Source organism: Aquarana catesbeiana, linkage group LG08, assembly GCF_042186555.1.
Source record: "Aquarana catesbeiana isolate 2022-GZ linkage group LG08, ASM4218655v1, whole genome shotgun sequence".
In the NCBI taxonomy this organism is placed as follows: domain Eukaryota; kingdom Metazoa; phylum Chordata; class Amphibia; order Anura; family Ranidae; genus Aquarana; species Aquarana catesbeiana.
Genome location: NC_133331.1, coordinates 301,440,487 through 301,455,466, shown reverse-complemented (window position 1 = coordinate 301,455,466; position 14,980 = coordinate 301,440,487). Strand labels below are relative to the sequence as shown.

General features: G+C 45.2%; 1 protein-coding gene across 1 annotated transcript in view; it reads right to left on the bottom strand.

The window, feature by feature from the left end:
• Positions 1-1,105: 1,105 nt before the first annotated feature.
• Positions 1,106-14,980, bottom strand: part of LOC141104971 (uncharacterized) — a 37,096-nt gene continuing 23,221 nt past the window's right edge. The window contains 2 exon segments of the mRNA XM_073594782.1: positions 1,106-2,362; positions 2,365-2,925. Coding sequence (XP_073450883.1) covers positions 2,316-2,362; positions 2,365-2,925 — 608 coding nt within the window. The 3' untranslated portion in view covers positions 1,106-2,315.

Genomic DNA, 14,980 nt, shown 5'->3' with positions numbered 1-14,980 from the left:
ATTGCTTACACACGAGGAAGAAAAAAGGAGTAACCTTTTTAACCTGTCTTTAACCTGTCACCACTTTGTCCAAGACCACCAGACTCACGTGCCCACCACTTGCTCTGTGTTTACTCCATGCGCATGCCAGGAGCTGCAGCCTATAAGTACTAGCTTGAGAGCGAGCGCGCGCATGAGTGATCGGCGGCACGCCTACCGCACGGCGCATGCGCCGTCCTGATGCACGCTCGCATGTGCACCTCGCACACGCCAGAATTCAAAATGCGCGCCAAAACCAGCCCTCTGTAATCCTAGACACAGGTTCAAGGTTTATACCAGCAGTTTACAAAAGGGAAATACACTATATATATTTATAAAATCCCAAAGGGAGTACTCACCATCCCAAGCAGCAGGGCCTGTCTTGCCAGGCCCAATCTTCCCCCATCACGGCGGGTAGCGCCTCTAAGGACCTTCAGGGACCGGGTCCCCAATATATTGGGGTCTACACCACTGGACCTGTAAAGCACCTTTTCTGGTTTACCTTGGGCAAGATTGATTAGAAATACCAACTTAACAAGGGTCCAGCGCCTATATAGGACACATTACAAGCAATACCTCGTTCTTGAACCGAGGCTCGGGTACCATCCACTTTAACTTTGTTATGCCATCCGAATGTATCAGATTATAACGTCCTCAGTGGGACATTCTTTGAAGAAATTTGAAGAGCTTCAACAGCCATGACCATCACCTTCAAGACACTGGCGAAAAAACTGAGGTACTTCCGGTAGAGGAGGGGTTATATGGGAGGAACCGTCTTACTATTGGTTGCCAGTGTCCAATCACCTAAAGGTAAGCATATAACCCACATAGTCATTATTATGGTGCTCTGTGTCCCGTGATGTACGATAAAGAAATGGCCATTACTGAAATATAAGGTTCGGCTTCGGAACGCAAACTTCAGTAACATTCGCTGAACCTGTGCTGAATCAAACCAAGGTACTTTGGCTCATCCATATTTATAATTATGGCAAAACAAAAGAATGAAAAACAAACGGTAATTGATGCACAGATTAATAAAGTACACACAATAATTGTATAAAGATATTATATTTTTAATAGCGTTTTCAAATGGTTATCAATATACACAGTACTTATTTAATGAATATCGTTCATGCCCCTTCATTGTAAACCTACAGATTTGACATCACTGTAAATTATTCTTCTATAGTTGCTCTATTTGGTGGATAATATATTTTCCTATTTTTATCAAAAGATAATGGAATTTTCTGTTTTGGTCTGGGATTCTACCATGTGTTTCCTGACAGTCTTCAGTGCGTAGAGACCAGATCTGAGTATTTAGCCCGACCTACAGTGCTGGAGAATTCTATCACCAGAAATGAATGTACTACTACAGCATATGCAGCTCTTACCAGATCCAGTATTTTCTGGAGTTTTACACTGCAATGCAGAAAAGTTCTCAACATGGCACGCTGGTAGGAACATTCCTTTATTATCAGTATCTACATCCTCACCACACATTGTTCCCTCAGCACTGTCCACATCACTAGCTATGCAGCCCCTGTGTTGTATCTATTGTCTCAATGTCTGTACTACATTCTCTGGGAGCTCCCGCCATTCACACTATATTTTTCTGACAGCTCTCCCCCGACCATCCAGACTACATTCTCCGACAGCTCTCCTCTACCATCCACACTACATTCTCCGACAGATCTCCTCCACCATTCACACTACATTCTCTGACAGCTCTCCTCCCACCATCCACACTACATTCTCCGACAGCTCTCCTCCACCATCCACACTACATTCTCCGACAGATCTCCTCCACCATCCACACTACATTCTCCGACAGATCTCCTCCACCATACACACTACATTCTCCGACAGATCTCCTCCACCATCCACACTACATTCTCCGACAGCTCTCCTCCACCATCCACACTACATTCTCCGACAGCTCTCCTCCACCATCCACACTACATTCTCCGACAGCTCTCCTCCACAATCCACACTGCATTCTCCGACAGCTCTCCTCCACCATCCACATTATATTCTCCGACAGCTCTCCTCCACCATCCACATTATATTCTCCGACAGCTCTCCTCCCACCATCCACACTACATTTGCTGACAGCTCTCCTTCTGCCATACACACTACACTGTACTTTCTGGTGTTGGACAAGATTTCTTTTTTTATAAAAAGATTTCCCGCACTCTGAACATGATTATGGACGCTCACCTGTGTGAATTCTAAGATGTGTAACAAGGTTTCCTTTATGACTGAAAGATTTCCCGCACACTGAACACGAATAAGGATGCTCACCTGTGTGAACTCTCTGGTGTGCAACAAGGGTTCCCTTCTGACTGAAAGATTTCCCGCACTCTGAACATGAATAAGGACGCTCACCCGTGTGAATTTTCTGGTGTGTAACAAGGTGTCCTGTTTGTATGAAAGATTTTCCACACTCTGAACATGAATAAGGACGCTCACCTGTGTGATTTTTCTGGTGTTTAACAAGGTGTCCTTTTTGCATGAAAGATTTCCCGCACTCTGAACATGAATAAGGACGCTCGCCCGTGTGAATTTTCTGGTGTGTATGAAGGTGTCCTTTTTGCATGAAAGATTTTCCGCACTCTGAACATGAATAAGGACGCTCACCCGTGTGAATTTTCTGGTGTTTAAGAAGATGTCCTTTTTGTATGAAAGTTTTTCCACACTCTAAACATGAATAAGGACGCGCACTTGTGTGATTTTCCTGGTGTTTAACAAGGTATACTTTTTTCATGAAAGATTTTCCACACTCTGAACATGAATAAGGACGTTCACCTGTGTGAGTTCTCTGGTGTTTAACAAGGCCTTTTTTCTGACTGAAAGCTTTCCCGCACTCTGAACATGAATGAAAACGCTCACCGGTGTGAAGTCTCTGATGTATAACGAGGCCTCTTCTACGAGTGAAAGATTTCCCACACGCTGCACATGAATAAGGACCCATGTGACTTTTATAATGTTTAACAAGGTCTCGTTTATAAGTGAAAGATTTCCCACACTTCGAACATGAATAGGGAAGTGTGTGAATTCTCTGGTGTTTAACTAGGTTATGTTTATTATTTAAACATTTTCCACACTCTGAACACGGGAAAGGATGCTCACTTGTGTGAACTCTCTGGTGCTGAATAAGATTTCCTTTCCAAGGGAAACATTTCCCGCACACTGAACATGAGAATAGATTGTCACCTTGGTGATCTCCTTCATGGGGTGGGGAAGATTCCTTGGGATTAGAAGGATCTGTTGATCGATCTGCAGTGTGAGATCTTACATGGATATTTACAATCATAGTATGTGATTGATGAGAAGATTCCCCCTGATCAGAGGGATCCATTGATGTCTCCGGACAGGAAGGTCTGTGATGTATATTTGGTGTATTTGGATTTCCTCCTGGAGAATCCTGTGTGATGACATTATCTTCTGAGTTACCAAAACGCTCTGAGATACTCCTGGCCTCACCGCCATCTGTTGGAAAAAAAAAATAGTTAAAATTGTCAGTAGATGACACATAACTGGAGTTTTAGCTCCTCCTCCCCGTCGGTGGAATAAGTGGAAATGCCGATCTCACAGCTGGGCTCCTGTTCTCCCTCCAAAATCAAATCAGAAAAGTCTTCACACCAAGTCCGTGCATGATTCATTTGTGGGCATGGTGTGAGCCAGCCCTGAGTCTTCACTAGCCAAAACGCATTTGTGATGTGTTATGACAACGGATTGCCACTATTTGTTTGGATTTTAAATGATAAAGAATTTGCAGATCCTTTATGGACTCCAGTGCAAACACTTTTCTAAAAAGTTCATTAAGGCCTCATGTACACTTGCTGCTGGTAAATGGACGTTCAGAGGCAGTTGGCTGCTTTTTTCAGCTGCCCCTGAACTCATCCAATGTTATCTTATGTGTACATGTACACAGGTTCCTTTAATGTCCTTTTTAGGCAGTTGCGTTTATAGGCTCTTCTTTGAAGGCAAAAAAATGAGTTCAGACATCGAAGTTTCCAACGTTTCAGCCGCTAAGCGCAGCAAAACGCGGTACCGCGTTTTGCGGCAATTTAGTTTATAAGCGTTTTTACAGGTGCCCTATTTTTTAACATTACAAAACTTAAAAATGATAGCAAATGATGAAAAAACACTAAAAAAATAATTTTAAAAACTTGTAATTGCTTGCTATGCTTCATAGAGCATTTATATACCCCTAATGAGCATGATCCAATCCAATACACCACTAGCATTACTGTTATCCAAAGTATAATTGGAATTTGACCTATATGTTGTTAGATTTCAACCAGATGACCCCCACCATTGATCTTCACCCCCGACTTGATCAAACATAGTTGCATGCAATTTAGGGTTACGGGTTAGGGTTAGTGTTTCCTATTAGGGTTAGGGGGTTATGGTTAGGGTTTTCCCCTTGAAGTACAAGTTTAGGGTTATGGTAAGTGTTATGGTTTCCCGCTAGGGTTAGGGGGTTTTGGTTTTCCCCCCTTGAAGAACAAGTTTAGGGTTATGGTAAGTGTTATGGTTTCCTGTTATGGTTAGGGTTTTCCCCTTGAAGAACAAGTTTAGGGTTATGGTAAGTGTTATGATTTCCCATTAGGGTTAGGGGGTTATGGTTTTCCCATTGTAGAACAAGTTAGGGTTTCCGGTTAGGGTTAGGGGGTTAGGGTTTGGGTTTTCCCCTTGAAGAACAAGTTAGGGTTAGGGTTTCCCATTAGGTAGGGTTGTCCCGATACCACTTTTTTAGGACCGAGTACAAGTACCGATGCTTTTTTTCAAGTACTCGCCGATACCGATTACCGATACTTTTTTTTTAATGTCACGTGACAGTGTTTTTTTTTTTTTTTTTTTAACAGTGCTTTTTTTTTGGGGGGGGGGGGGAGGGGGTGAACGTTGTATGTGTGTGTGTGTGTTTTTTTTTTTATTTACAATTTTTATTTTTTACAATAATTTTTTTTTATTCTTTATTGCAATATGTGTTTTTTTGTTTTTTTTTTAATCAGCCCTGTTGGGGGGCTTTGGTGAGATATCAGGGGTCTTAACAGACCTCTGATATCTCCCCCTTGAGACAGAGAAAGAGAACGAGGATAGAGATTCCCCAGTCCCTTTCTCTGCAGCCTCAGCTGCACTGAAAATGAATGGAGAGAAGACAGCGGCTCCTCTCCATTCATAAACTGACACATCGTAATCACAGGAGGTTACAATGTTTCAGTTATGTGAATGAACAGAGTCAGCTGACTCTATCCATACACAGGAAGGAGGAGGGGGATGGCGGAACGGAGGGGGAGAACGGAGGGGACAGAGAAGGAGAGGGGAACGGAGGGGACAACGGAGGGGACAGCGGAGAGGCACAGCAGAACGGAGGGGACAGCGGAGGGGGACAGAAAAGGAGAGAGGAACGGAGGGGACAGCGGAGGGGGACAGAAAAGGAGAGAGGAACGGAGGGGACAGCGGAGGGGGACAGAAAAGGAGAGAGGAACGGAGGGGACAGGAGAGGCACAGAGAATGAAAGAGGAACGGAGGGGACAGCGGAGGGGGACAGAAAAGGAGAGAGGAACAGAGGGGACAGCGGAGGGGGACAGAAAAGGAGAGAGGAACGGAGGGGGACAGAAAAGGAGAGAGGAACGGAGGGGGATAGCAGAGGGGGACAGAGGAAAGGAGGATGCAGTGACAGTCAGCGGTGACCGATCACCGCTGTATGTCACTAAAGCAGCTGAAAGCCGCTGGGGGAGAATCTTGTAACTTCCCCACGCGCCGATCACAGCTGTCTTCTAGGTATCGGGGGAAGCATCGGGAGCATTTGCCCGAGTACAAGTACTTGGGCAAATGCTCGGTATCGGTGCCGATACCGATACTAGTATCGGTATCGGGACAACCCTACCATTAGGGTTAGGGGGTTATGGTTTTCCCCTTGAAGAACAAGTTTAGGGTTATGGTAAGTGTTATGGTTTCCCATTAGGGTTAGGGGGTTATGGTTAGGGTTTTCCCCTTGAAGTACAAGTTTAGGGTTATGGTAAGTGTTATGGTTTCCCATTAGGGTTAGGGGGTTATGGTTTTCCCCTTGAAGAACAAGTTAGGGTTAGGGTTTCCGGTCAGGGTTTCCCATTAGGGTTAGGGGATTAGGGTTAGAGTTTTCCCCCTGAAGAACAAGTTAGGGTTTCCGGTTAGGGTTAATTAAAAATATTTTCAAAATTGCAATTAAAATTTGTATAAAAAGACAAAATAAATTAATAAAAAAATAAAATACATATGCAGCATATAAAAAAAGAAACAAAAAATATAGAATATACTAATCAATTGCAATTTAAAAATTAAATATATTAAAAAAGTAGCATTTTTTCCTCACATATGCTCATTATGGGATCCATAGAAAAAGCACCGAAATTGAGGTAGATACAAGTACACTGCTGCTCTCTCAGCTGCTGCTCTGGTCTCACAAAATGGCTGTGATAGTTAAATAATATAGTTTTATGGGCTTTGGGAGCATCCTATGATGTTATCTTAAACGCTCGTAGACGCAAACGCTGCAAAACGGCGTTTTTAAACGCCGGTTTAAAGCTGTCAAAAAATTTGTTCAGAGGAGGTTGCCTCAGCGTCCCGTGTACATTAAGCCTTATAGAAGAGTCACAATGGTCTAACATTCAACAGTTTTACAGAGCTCTGGTATAGAGTTGGGTACAATTGTAACATCAAAATATGAAAACAAACCAGTTAAAAGATATAAAACAACTATGACACACTGGGTAACATTTCTTTGTGCATTAATGCCAGCTTTGGGGAATAATGGGGATGCCAGATCATTTTGCGGAAACATGACATTATATTGAGGAATAGAGATGGTCCTTTCATATGGTGTACAGTATCTCCTCCTCATTTGTTGGGAAAATGACTTTATATTGAGGAATGGAGATGAACCTTTCATATGGTGTACAGTATCTCCTCCTCATTTGTTGGGAACATGATGTTATATTGAGGAATGGAGATGGACCTTTCATATGGTGTACAGTATCTCCTCCTCATTTGTTGGGAATATTTTGGTATATTGAGGATTGTATATTGAAATTGTCAAGCTCAATTTCATCACGGGCTACATCAACATTATGGTTGGCCTCAAAGGGCCATTTGTATCCGTAAGACTATATACAATGTATCTACTCTTTTTCATGTTAAATTACTGCCTCTGCAGTAAAGTGTTGCTAAACCCACATCAGCAAAATCAGTCTGTTTATTCAGTAAAGCATGTTCGTTATACTCACTTTGAAACCTAAGGGGTTAATCCCCTGCATTCTGTAAAAAGGCTGTTTGACCCTATATGCACAGATCCTCCTCTTCTTCCACTGACTCCAAAACAGGTCCATATAAGAGAGAATTACTGGAGTCAGGCTGCACATGCTCAGTTTGGTGTGTATTGCTAGAGAGTTTTTTTTTTATTTTCTTGGGAGAGTGCATGTGATCAGGACAGGGCCATTCAGCACTGTCCAGGCAGAGGATCAGGGGGTCCTGCTGTAGTTCCTGAAAGGACAGCCAGTGGAGTACAAAAACTCCTCCTACAAGCTTTAACCAGACACTGATGGAAGTGACAAGACTGCTATATACTGCTGATGAGAAAAGGTATTTAGCAGTTTATATTTACCAAAATGATTGTATTTTCATGTTCTGTGGGTGGCCAGATATAGTGAATGCATGGTTCTGGGTTTAGTAACACTCTAAGCTGTGAAGGGCAAGTACAGACCACTCACACTTGTAGCGGATGATGCAAGTCTGAAAAGCAGGGTTGCACAAAGATGGTGTGATCCATAAGAAACTTTATTGGAGACTGCTCAGACAGGGACGGCCGGGGGCATTTGTATTGTGCCGAAGACGCAAGCCTTTCAGGTCACTTCACTTTCATATCCCCCCCCCCCCCCCCAAGGGATAATAACTTTGGCGCCTACCTAGGCCAACACAGGAACAAAGGACTTCACCTATTGGAGAATAGTGACAAGGCATTGTTGAAAATCAATAAATGCATCGAAAGTCAGGTGACTGTGATGGCCACTCCAGAACCTTCACCTTTTTCTGCTGTAACCACTGGAGAGTCAACTTGGCCTTGTGCTTAGGGTCATTGTCATGCTGGAAAGTTCAAGTGTGTCCCATGCTCAGCTTTCATGCAGAACAATGCAAATTGTCTACCAGTATTTTCTTTTTTTGTTATATGCTGCATTCATCTTGCCATCAAATTCACAAGATTCCCCGTACCTTTATAGCTCACACACCCCCAAAACATCAGTGAGCCACCACCATGCTTCACAGTGGGGATTAAATTCTTGTTGCTATAGAATACAAAGCACTTTGTGACCATCATACTTTATTTTGGTCTTGTCATTCCAGATTACAGTGTGCCAGAAGCTGTGAGGCGTGTCAAGGTGCTGTCGGGCACATTGTAACCGGGCTTTTTTTGGCACTGGCGCTTTAATGGCTACTTTCTAACAACTCAACCATGTGGATCATTTTTGATCAAGTATCGTTGTACTGTGCTCCTTGAAACAATCACACCTTCTTTTTCCAGAGCAGACTGGATTTTTCCTGAGGATGCCTGGGGGTTTTTCTTTGTATTTCGAACAATTCTTCTGACAGTTGTAGCTGCAATCTTTCTTGGTCTACCTGACCTTGGCTTGGTACCAAGAGATCCCCAAATTTTGCACTTCTTAATAAGTGAATGAACAGTACTAGGGCCAAAAGTTGCCAGCCGATTAGTTGGGCCTGCATACGGAATGCATTATTTGTTTACATATCAGGAAATACAGTGCAGCACACATACAGCTCAGTACACCATCCATACATGTCAGTAAGTGCCTGAGAACTTGTTAATGTGTGAGGAGCAATACCTCATGGGACATGTAGTCCTGGGCAGGAGGTGAGTGGTTCTAAAAGGCAGAAGTTTTTTTTACCTTGCTATAGAGGCACTCTATACTATACTTTGCAGCTTGCTATTGGGGCACTCTGAAGGCAAAAAGGAGCCAGAAGTGCCGGTGGGGGACACCAGAAGAGGAGAATCAGGGCTGTTCTGTGCAAAACCATTACACAGAGCAGGTAAATATAACATGTTTGTTGTTTAAAAAAAAAAAAAAAAAAAAAAATCACTTTAAAGACTCTGTGCAGGGAAGATCAGCATCTGAACACAGAGAAGGTGGAGGCTGATAGACTGGAGGTAATAGAAGGCATTACAATTACATTTAAAGTAAACTTTTGCATTCGCATAAGTATTGTGCATTGTATTTAAAATGATCATATCCATGAAAAAAAGTCAGCTTCCTCAAGCCACAGACTTTGAGCACCAGATGAGACTCTAGCCTGGGACTGGGGTCACGGAAGAGTGACCTTCTTAAAAGGGGGAAGTATCAAGCTTTTGGTTGAGTGTCATTTGTCTATTCCCTGGTTTTCTTTCCCCCCCCCTAGGTGGCTGGGGTGCTATCCATAGGCTGTGAGAACTTTGACTGACCTTCCCCCAAGGTGCCATGGATAGGTCACCAACTTCATGCAGCCAGCCCTCACGCACTAGGTATGTGTGGGCGAGGGGGAGGCTTAGCTCTTGGTGGGTCAATATGTCCTAATGTCACCCCCTGCGTTTTTTTCTTTACCTTTTTCTTTTTAGCCCTTCCAGGTTAATCGCCAAGTTATGGCTTGAGATGACAGAGACCTTGCCATGCCGCAACATCAGCATTCATCACCCAGGTCCAGAAGTGACTCCCTGTCTAGGACCCAACAGCAGGAGGAGACGCTCTCATTCCTCCTCCAGACACCGCACCCACTGCCATGACAGGCGCTCTGATCGCAGAGCCTGCTGGGGGATGTGGAGCACGAGTCCCGGAGGGCAAATCCTTATGCGATCCATGCTATGCCCGAGCGGTTGGGGAAAAAGACTGCAAATCAGAAAATGGAGTCTCTAGTGAAGCATGTAATGCAGCAGTCCCTGAAGGAGTGGGGTACGTCCCGCACGCGGAGCCAGTCCACCACTATATCAGGCTCCCTGGCTGATGGGGCCCAAGAAGATCCCGGCCTATCCCAGCTTTATGATGCATCTCCCGGATCTTCAGACAGCGAAGTGGAGGGAGATGAGTTTCTCTGAGGCTTTGACTTTGCCCTTGTCTCGCCACTCATTAAAGTGGTCAAAGAGGCCCTTAAAATGGGAAGACCCTTCCACTCCAACTAAGCAAAGAAAATTCTTTAAGCACTTGGGGAAGGAGCGCCCTAATTTTCTACTCCCACATCAAGAGCTGAAAGATATCATTGTTGAGGAATGGGGTAAAGTGGATAAGAAGACCTCTTTGTCAAATAAAACCTCAAGACTCTACCCCTTCAACTCAGATGATGTGAAGCACTTGGAAAATGCTCCCCTGGTAAACATGGCACTGATGCGTCAGGCTAAACACGTTACTCTTACTCCGGAGGACGCTGTGTCCTTCAAGGATGGCCTTGAGAGGAGAATAGATCAAGATCTTAAGAGAATCTATGAGCTGGCCTTTGCTTTTGCCCGGCCTCAATCTCGGACTACTGGACTATCAAGACTGTCTCAGGCCACACATGGTCCTTCACCAACACTCCCCCCCCCCCCCCCCCCCTCCTCAGGTTTACTCTTACCCTGCTGCCACGGTCAGAAGAAAAGAAAGGAGGTGCTACTGTCCTATGTGGATTTGCTGTCGATGCAGGGAGCCGTGGCACCTGTCCCGAAATGCGAAGAATTCCAAGGGGTGTACTCCCCTCTCTTCTTAGTATTAAAAAAAAAAAAAAATGGCTCTTGGTGCCCCGTGATAGACTTAACCTACTTAAACAAGTTTATAAAGCACGAAAGATTCAAGATGGAAACTCTATTTATCATTCAGCAGGCCATGCAGCCAGGCAACTGGCTAGTCTCAGTCGACTTAAAAGATGACTATTTCCACGTGCCTGTAGCAGAAGAAGTTCACAAAATATGTCCAGTTTGCGGTCGGGCAAGAAAATCTGCAGTTCACCTGACTCCCTTTCAGGCTGAGAACCTCACCTCAAGTCTTTTTGAAAGTTTTTCTGGCCATGGTAGCTCTCATCAGAACAAAAGGAATACGGCTGTACCACTGTATCTCGACGACCTTCTGTTGCCATCTCAAGACAAGAAGCAGCTGCTGATCCACAGAGCTCAGGTCATCACCACACTGCTCGAGTTTGTTTGGTTGCTTCCCATCTGGAACCAGTACAGCGCCTGGTATACTTAGGAGCCCAGTTCGACACTATGGACAGTACCATTTCTCTGCCAGTGGTGAAGATCCCGGTCATACAAAAAAAGTGTCACAGGATCTAACCTCCTCACGTCTGAGGGCCTCACAGTGCCTAAAAATCATCAGCACGATGGTCTCTATGACCCCCATGGTCAAATGGTCTCTGTGGAGGCTACGCCCTTTCCAGACAGGGTTTCTCCAGCAACGGGACTCAGGAGACAGCAACCAACTGATTCACATAACAGTGATGAGGAACAGCCTCTTCTGGTGGCTACAACGCAGGAACCTGCTCACGTGCCACTCTATCGCCCCTGCCTCGTGGGTCACGGTCACGACCGATGCCAGCGGTGCCGGATGGGGAGCTCTTTGCAGGTCAGAGCTGGCACAAGGCAGGTGGGATGCCCGTCTCCACAACCCAGGCTCGAATGTCCTGGAACTGCGGGTAGCCTGGTAACCCTTCAGGCCTTCAGTCATCTCCTGAAAGGGGAATCAGTTTTATTGAGAATGAACACCACAGCAGTCTATGAAGAGACAAGGGGGGACTCGGAGCTCCATCTTGCTCCAAGAAGTCGAGCCTATCATGTCATGTTCCCAGAAAAACCTGGCCAATAGCTCTGCAGTTTTTGTTCCCAGAGCCCAGAATGTCAATGCGGACTTCCTGTCTCGCGTGCAACTAGACAACAATGAATAGTCCCTTCATGCGGAGACGTTCAGGTGGATCCTGTCCTTGGGAGTCGATCCAGAAGTGGACCTATTCTCATCCCCCTGCAACTTCAAGATCAAGAAGTATTACACCTGGGGTTTTTGCAGCCAGGCCATTGAAGTAGATGCTCTGACAGATCGGTGGATCTTCAGCAGGGCATAAGCCTTCACCCCGTTCCCAGTCATTCTCAGATTTCTGCAGAGACTCCGAACGGAAGCAGTCGAGATGGTGGTGATAGCTCCTTACTGGCCAAACAGGCCATGGTTTCCCCTCCTGACCCAGCACCTCTTCCCCTCAGGCCAGACCTTCTATCTCAGGGAGCAGTCTTGCACCCTTGTCCGGCGCTATTGAGACTGATGGTCTGGTTCTTGAGAGGGAGAGGCTGGAAACCCTCGGCTGTGCGTCAGATGTAATTTCCACTCTCATGAGTTCGAGAAGGGCAAGCACAAATAAGGTCTACAGGAGAATATGGGCCAAGTTCATGGAATTTTCATCCTCTATGGGAAGATCATACAGAGATCCAGGAATCCAAAACATCCTGGAATCCTTACAATCTGGTCTAGATCTGGCTCTATCCATCAGCTCCCTCAGGGTCCAAGTCTCAGCCCTGTCGGCCTTCTCTGGAACATTATGGGCCATTCAACCTCTAATCAGACAGTTTTTCCGAGGGGCAGTAAGACTCAGGCCCCAAAGGAGGCCAAGATTCCCCAAGTGGGATCTCCCCCTTGTTCTCGACTCACTGGCTGGACTTAGAAACCGGAACAGTTCCCGTGGTTCTATCAGAGATCTTTCTGCAAAAGTCGCTTTCCTCGTGGCCATCACATCGGCCAAAAGGGTCTCTGAGATTGGGTCCTTAGGTCATAAAGAACCATTCCTGACTTTTTTTTCCGGACCGGGTGGTCCTCATTCCTATGCTTGGCTCCTCCGGAGGCGGTGACGGCACATTCGACCAGGGGCATGGCAGCCCGACAAGTAGTTCCAGATGTCATCTGTAAAGCAGCCTCGTGGGCCTCCATTAATACTTTCATGTCACATTATCGCATAGAACCTGCATCCTTATCGTCTGTAAACTTTGGTCTAAGAATCCTGTCAGTTGACGGGGCAAATTAAAGTATCAGCATACTTGCCCGTGTGGTTTGGCTAGTTATTTCCCAAACGTAGGCTGTCTTGGAGTCTGTCAGGAAAATTTCCTATCAAATACTTACTGTAATTTTCATTTCCTGATGGACTCCATGGAAGATGGAGTTCAAGAGTTGGCTAGTTACGCAACGCAGTCTCTAGCTGGGAGCTCAAAATTATGGGAATGGGGTCCTAAAGCATTGGAGCGGCAGCAAGGTTAACCCACACGTATGCTGCCATGGAGTCCATCAGGAAAAGAAAATTACGGTAAGTATTTGATAGAAAATTTTCAGTTTTTTTTGGCATGATCAGTCATATTTTCACAATTTGTGCCATGAGATTCAAACTATTGAGCACAACTGTATATTCACAGTTCTGTACAGGTTGCTTATAGGGACATCTGTGCGATATATGGAATCATAATTGAATTTTCACTCTCTCTCTCTCATAGAACACTGTACCAGATTTGGCTGTGTGTTGCTGTCCACATCTTTTTATAGCTTAGCTGCATCCCAGTAACATCATCAAAAGTCCGGTCCTCGGTACCCTTCCTGGGGTCCCGCTAAGGGGAAACTCCACCACACAGTTTGGTACACATATTTACAGCGTCCTCACTGATCACCTACCACACATGGACAGAGCACGTATATCACTTCAGAAGCAGAAGGTGACACATGTAGGGGAAGGCACCAAGTGTTAACCCTTCCCACACCTTTATTAGGCAAACACATATTTGACCTTTTGGCACCTGCCTACAGGATGATGGGAAGATCTGATAATTATCCACCAGTTTTCTTAAACTACAATTCTTATACTCATAAGTAAAATGAGACTGAACTATTTCTTCCACAGTGCCTATACTTACTTGTGTTAATAGGTGGAGAAATGTGGTCCTGTTCACTTTTCATAATCATCCCAACCTCCTCCGTGGACGGCTGATCACCCCCCACATACGTCTCTACTTCTTCCTCTTTAACCTCAACTTTTATATTAATCCATTCTTCATCCTAAACCCCAAAATAATAGAAAACATCTATTAAAGCCGATTTCCAGACAGGTATAAAAGACACAAATGACAGCAGCTCTGCATTTCTTACTACATCAATAAATGTGTTTTTTTTTTTTTTTAAATAAATGTAAGCAGTGTAAGTACCTGAATGGGACCTGGTATCAGGCTCTCTTTTAGAGAGTGACAGAGAGAAGAGATCATCAGTCTGCTGCTTCTCCTTTCTCTGCCCAGTCACAGGCTGGGGAAGAGCCAAGACCGGCGGGTGTTACTGATCTCAAGCAAAAATTAATCAGGTCTACTGCCAAGTTCCTGTGAGCCTAGGAGACCAGGGACCTGTCCCCTAGTGGCACATTATCACATCAGCCTGGACTTACAGGAGCACAGCAACAGCAACACCTCATTTAGAATGCACCCCCGGTTGGAGGAACACAGGGGGGAAGAGGTCAATGACATGTGACGGGACTTAACCTCCCTGGTGGTATTCCCGAGTGTGGCTCGGGGTTAAAATTCAGTACCATTAGCGGTAACCCCGAGCCACACTCGGGATCGCATTGCAGGATCCTGGGGCGGCGTTACTTACCTTGTCCACGGGATCCTGCGATGTCCCCCGCAGTGTCCGAGGGCTCCGTCCTCCTCCGAAGCCTCTCCGTGCCAGGCTCCGTTCCCTGCGAGCGGCGCGACGCACGGGGGCGGAGCCTGGCGGCAAATTCGAAAACTGTCAAAATCATAACACATACAGTACTGTAATCTTACAGATTACAGTACTGTATGAAATGATTTCACATCCCTTTTGTCCCCAGTGCACTGGCCCATGCCCTGCATGCAGTTTTATATGATATACACTGTTCTTTCTGCCTGTAAACTGGAGATTGTCCATAGCAACCA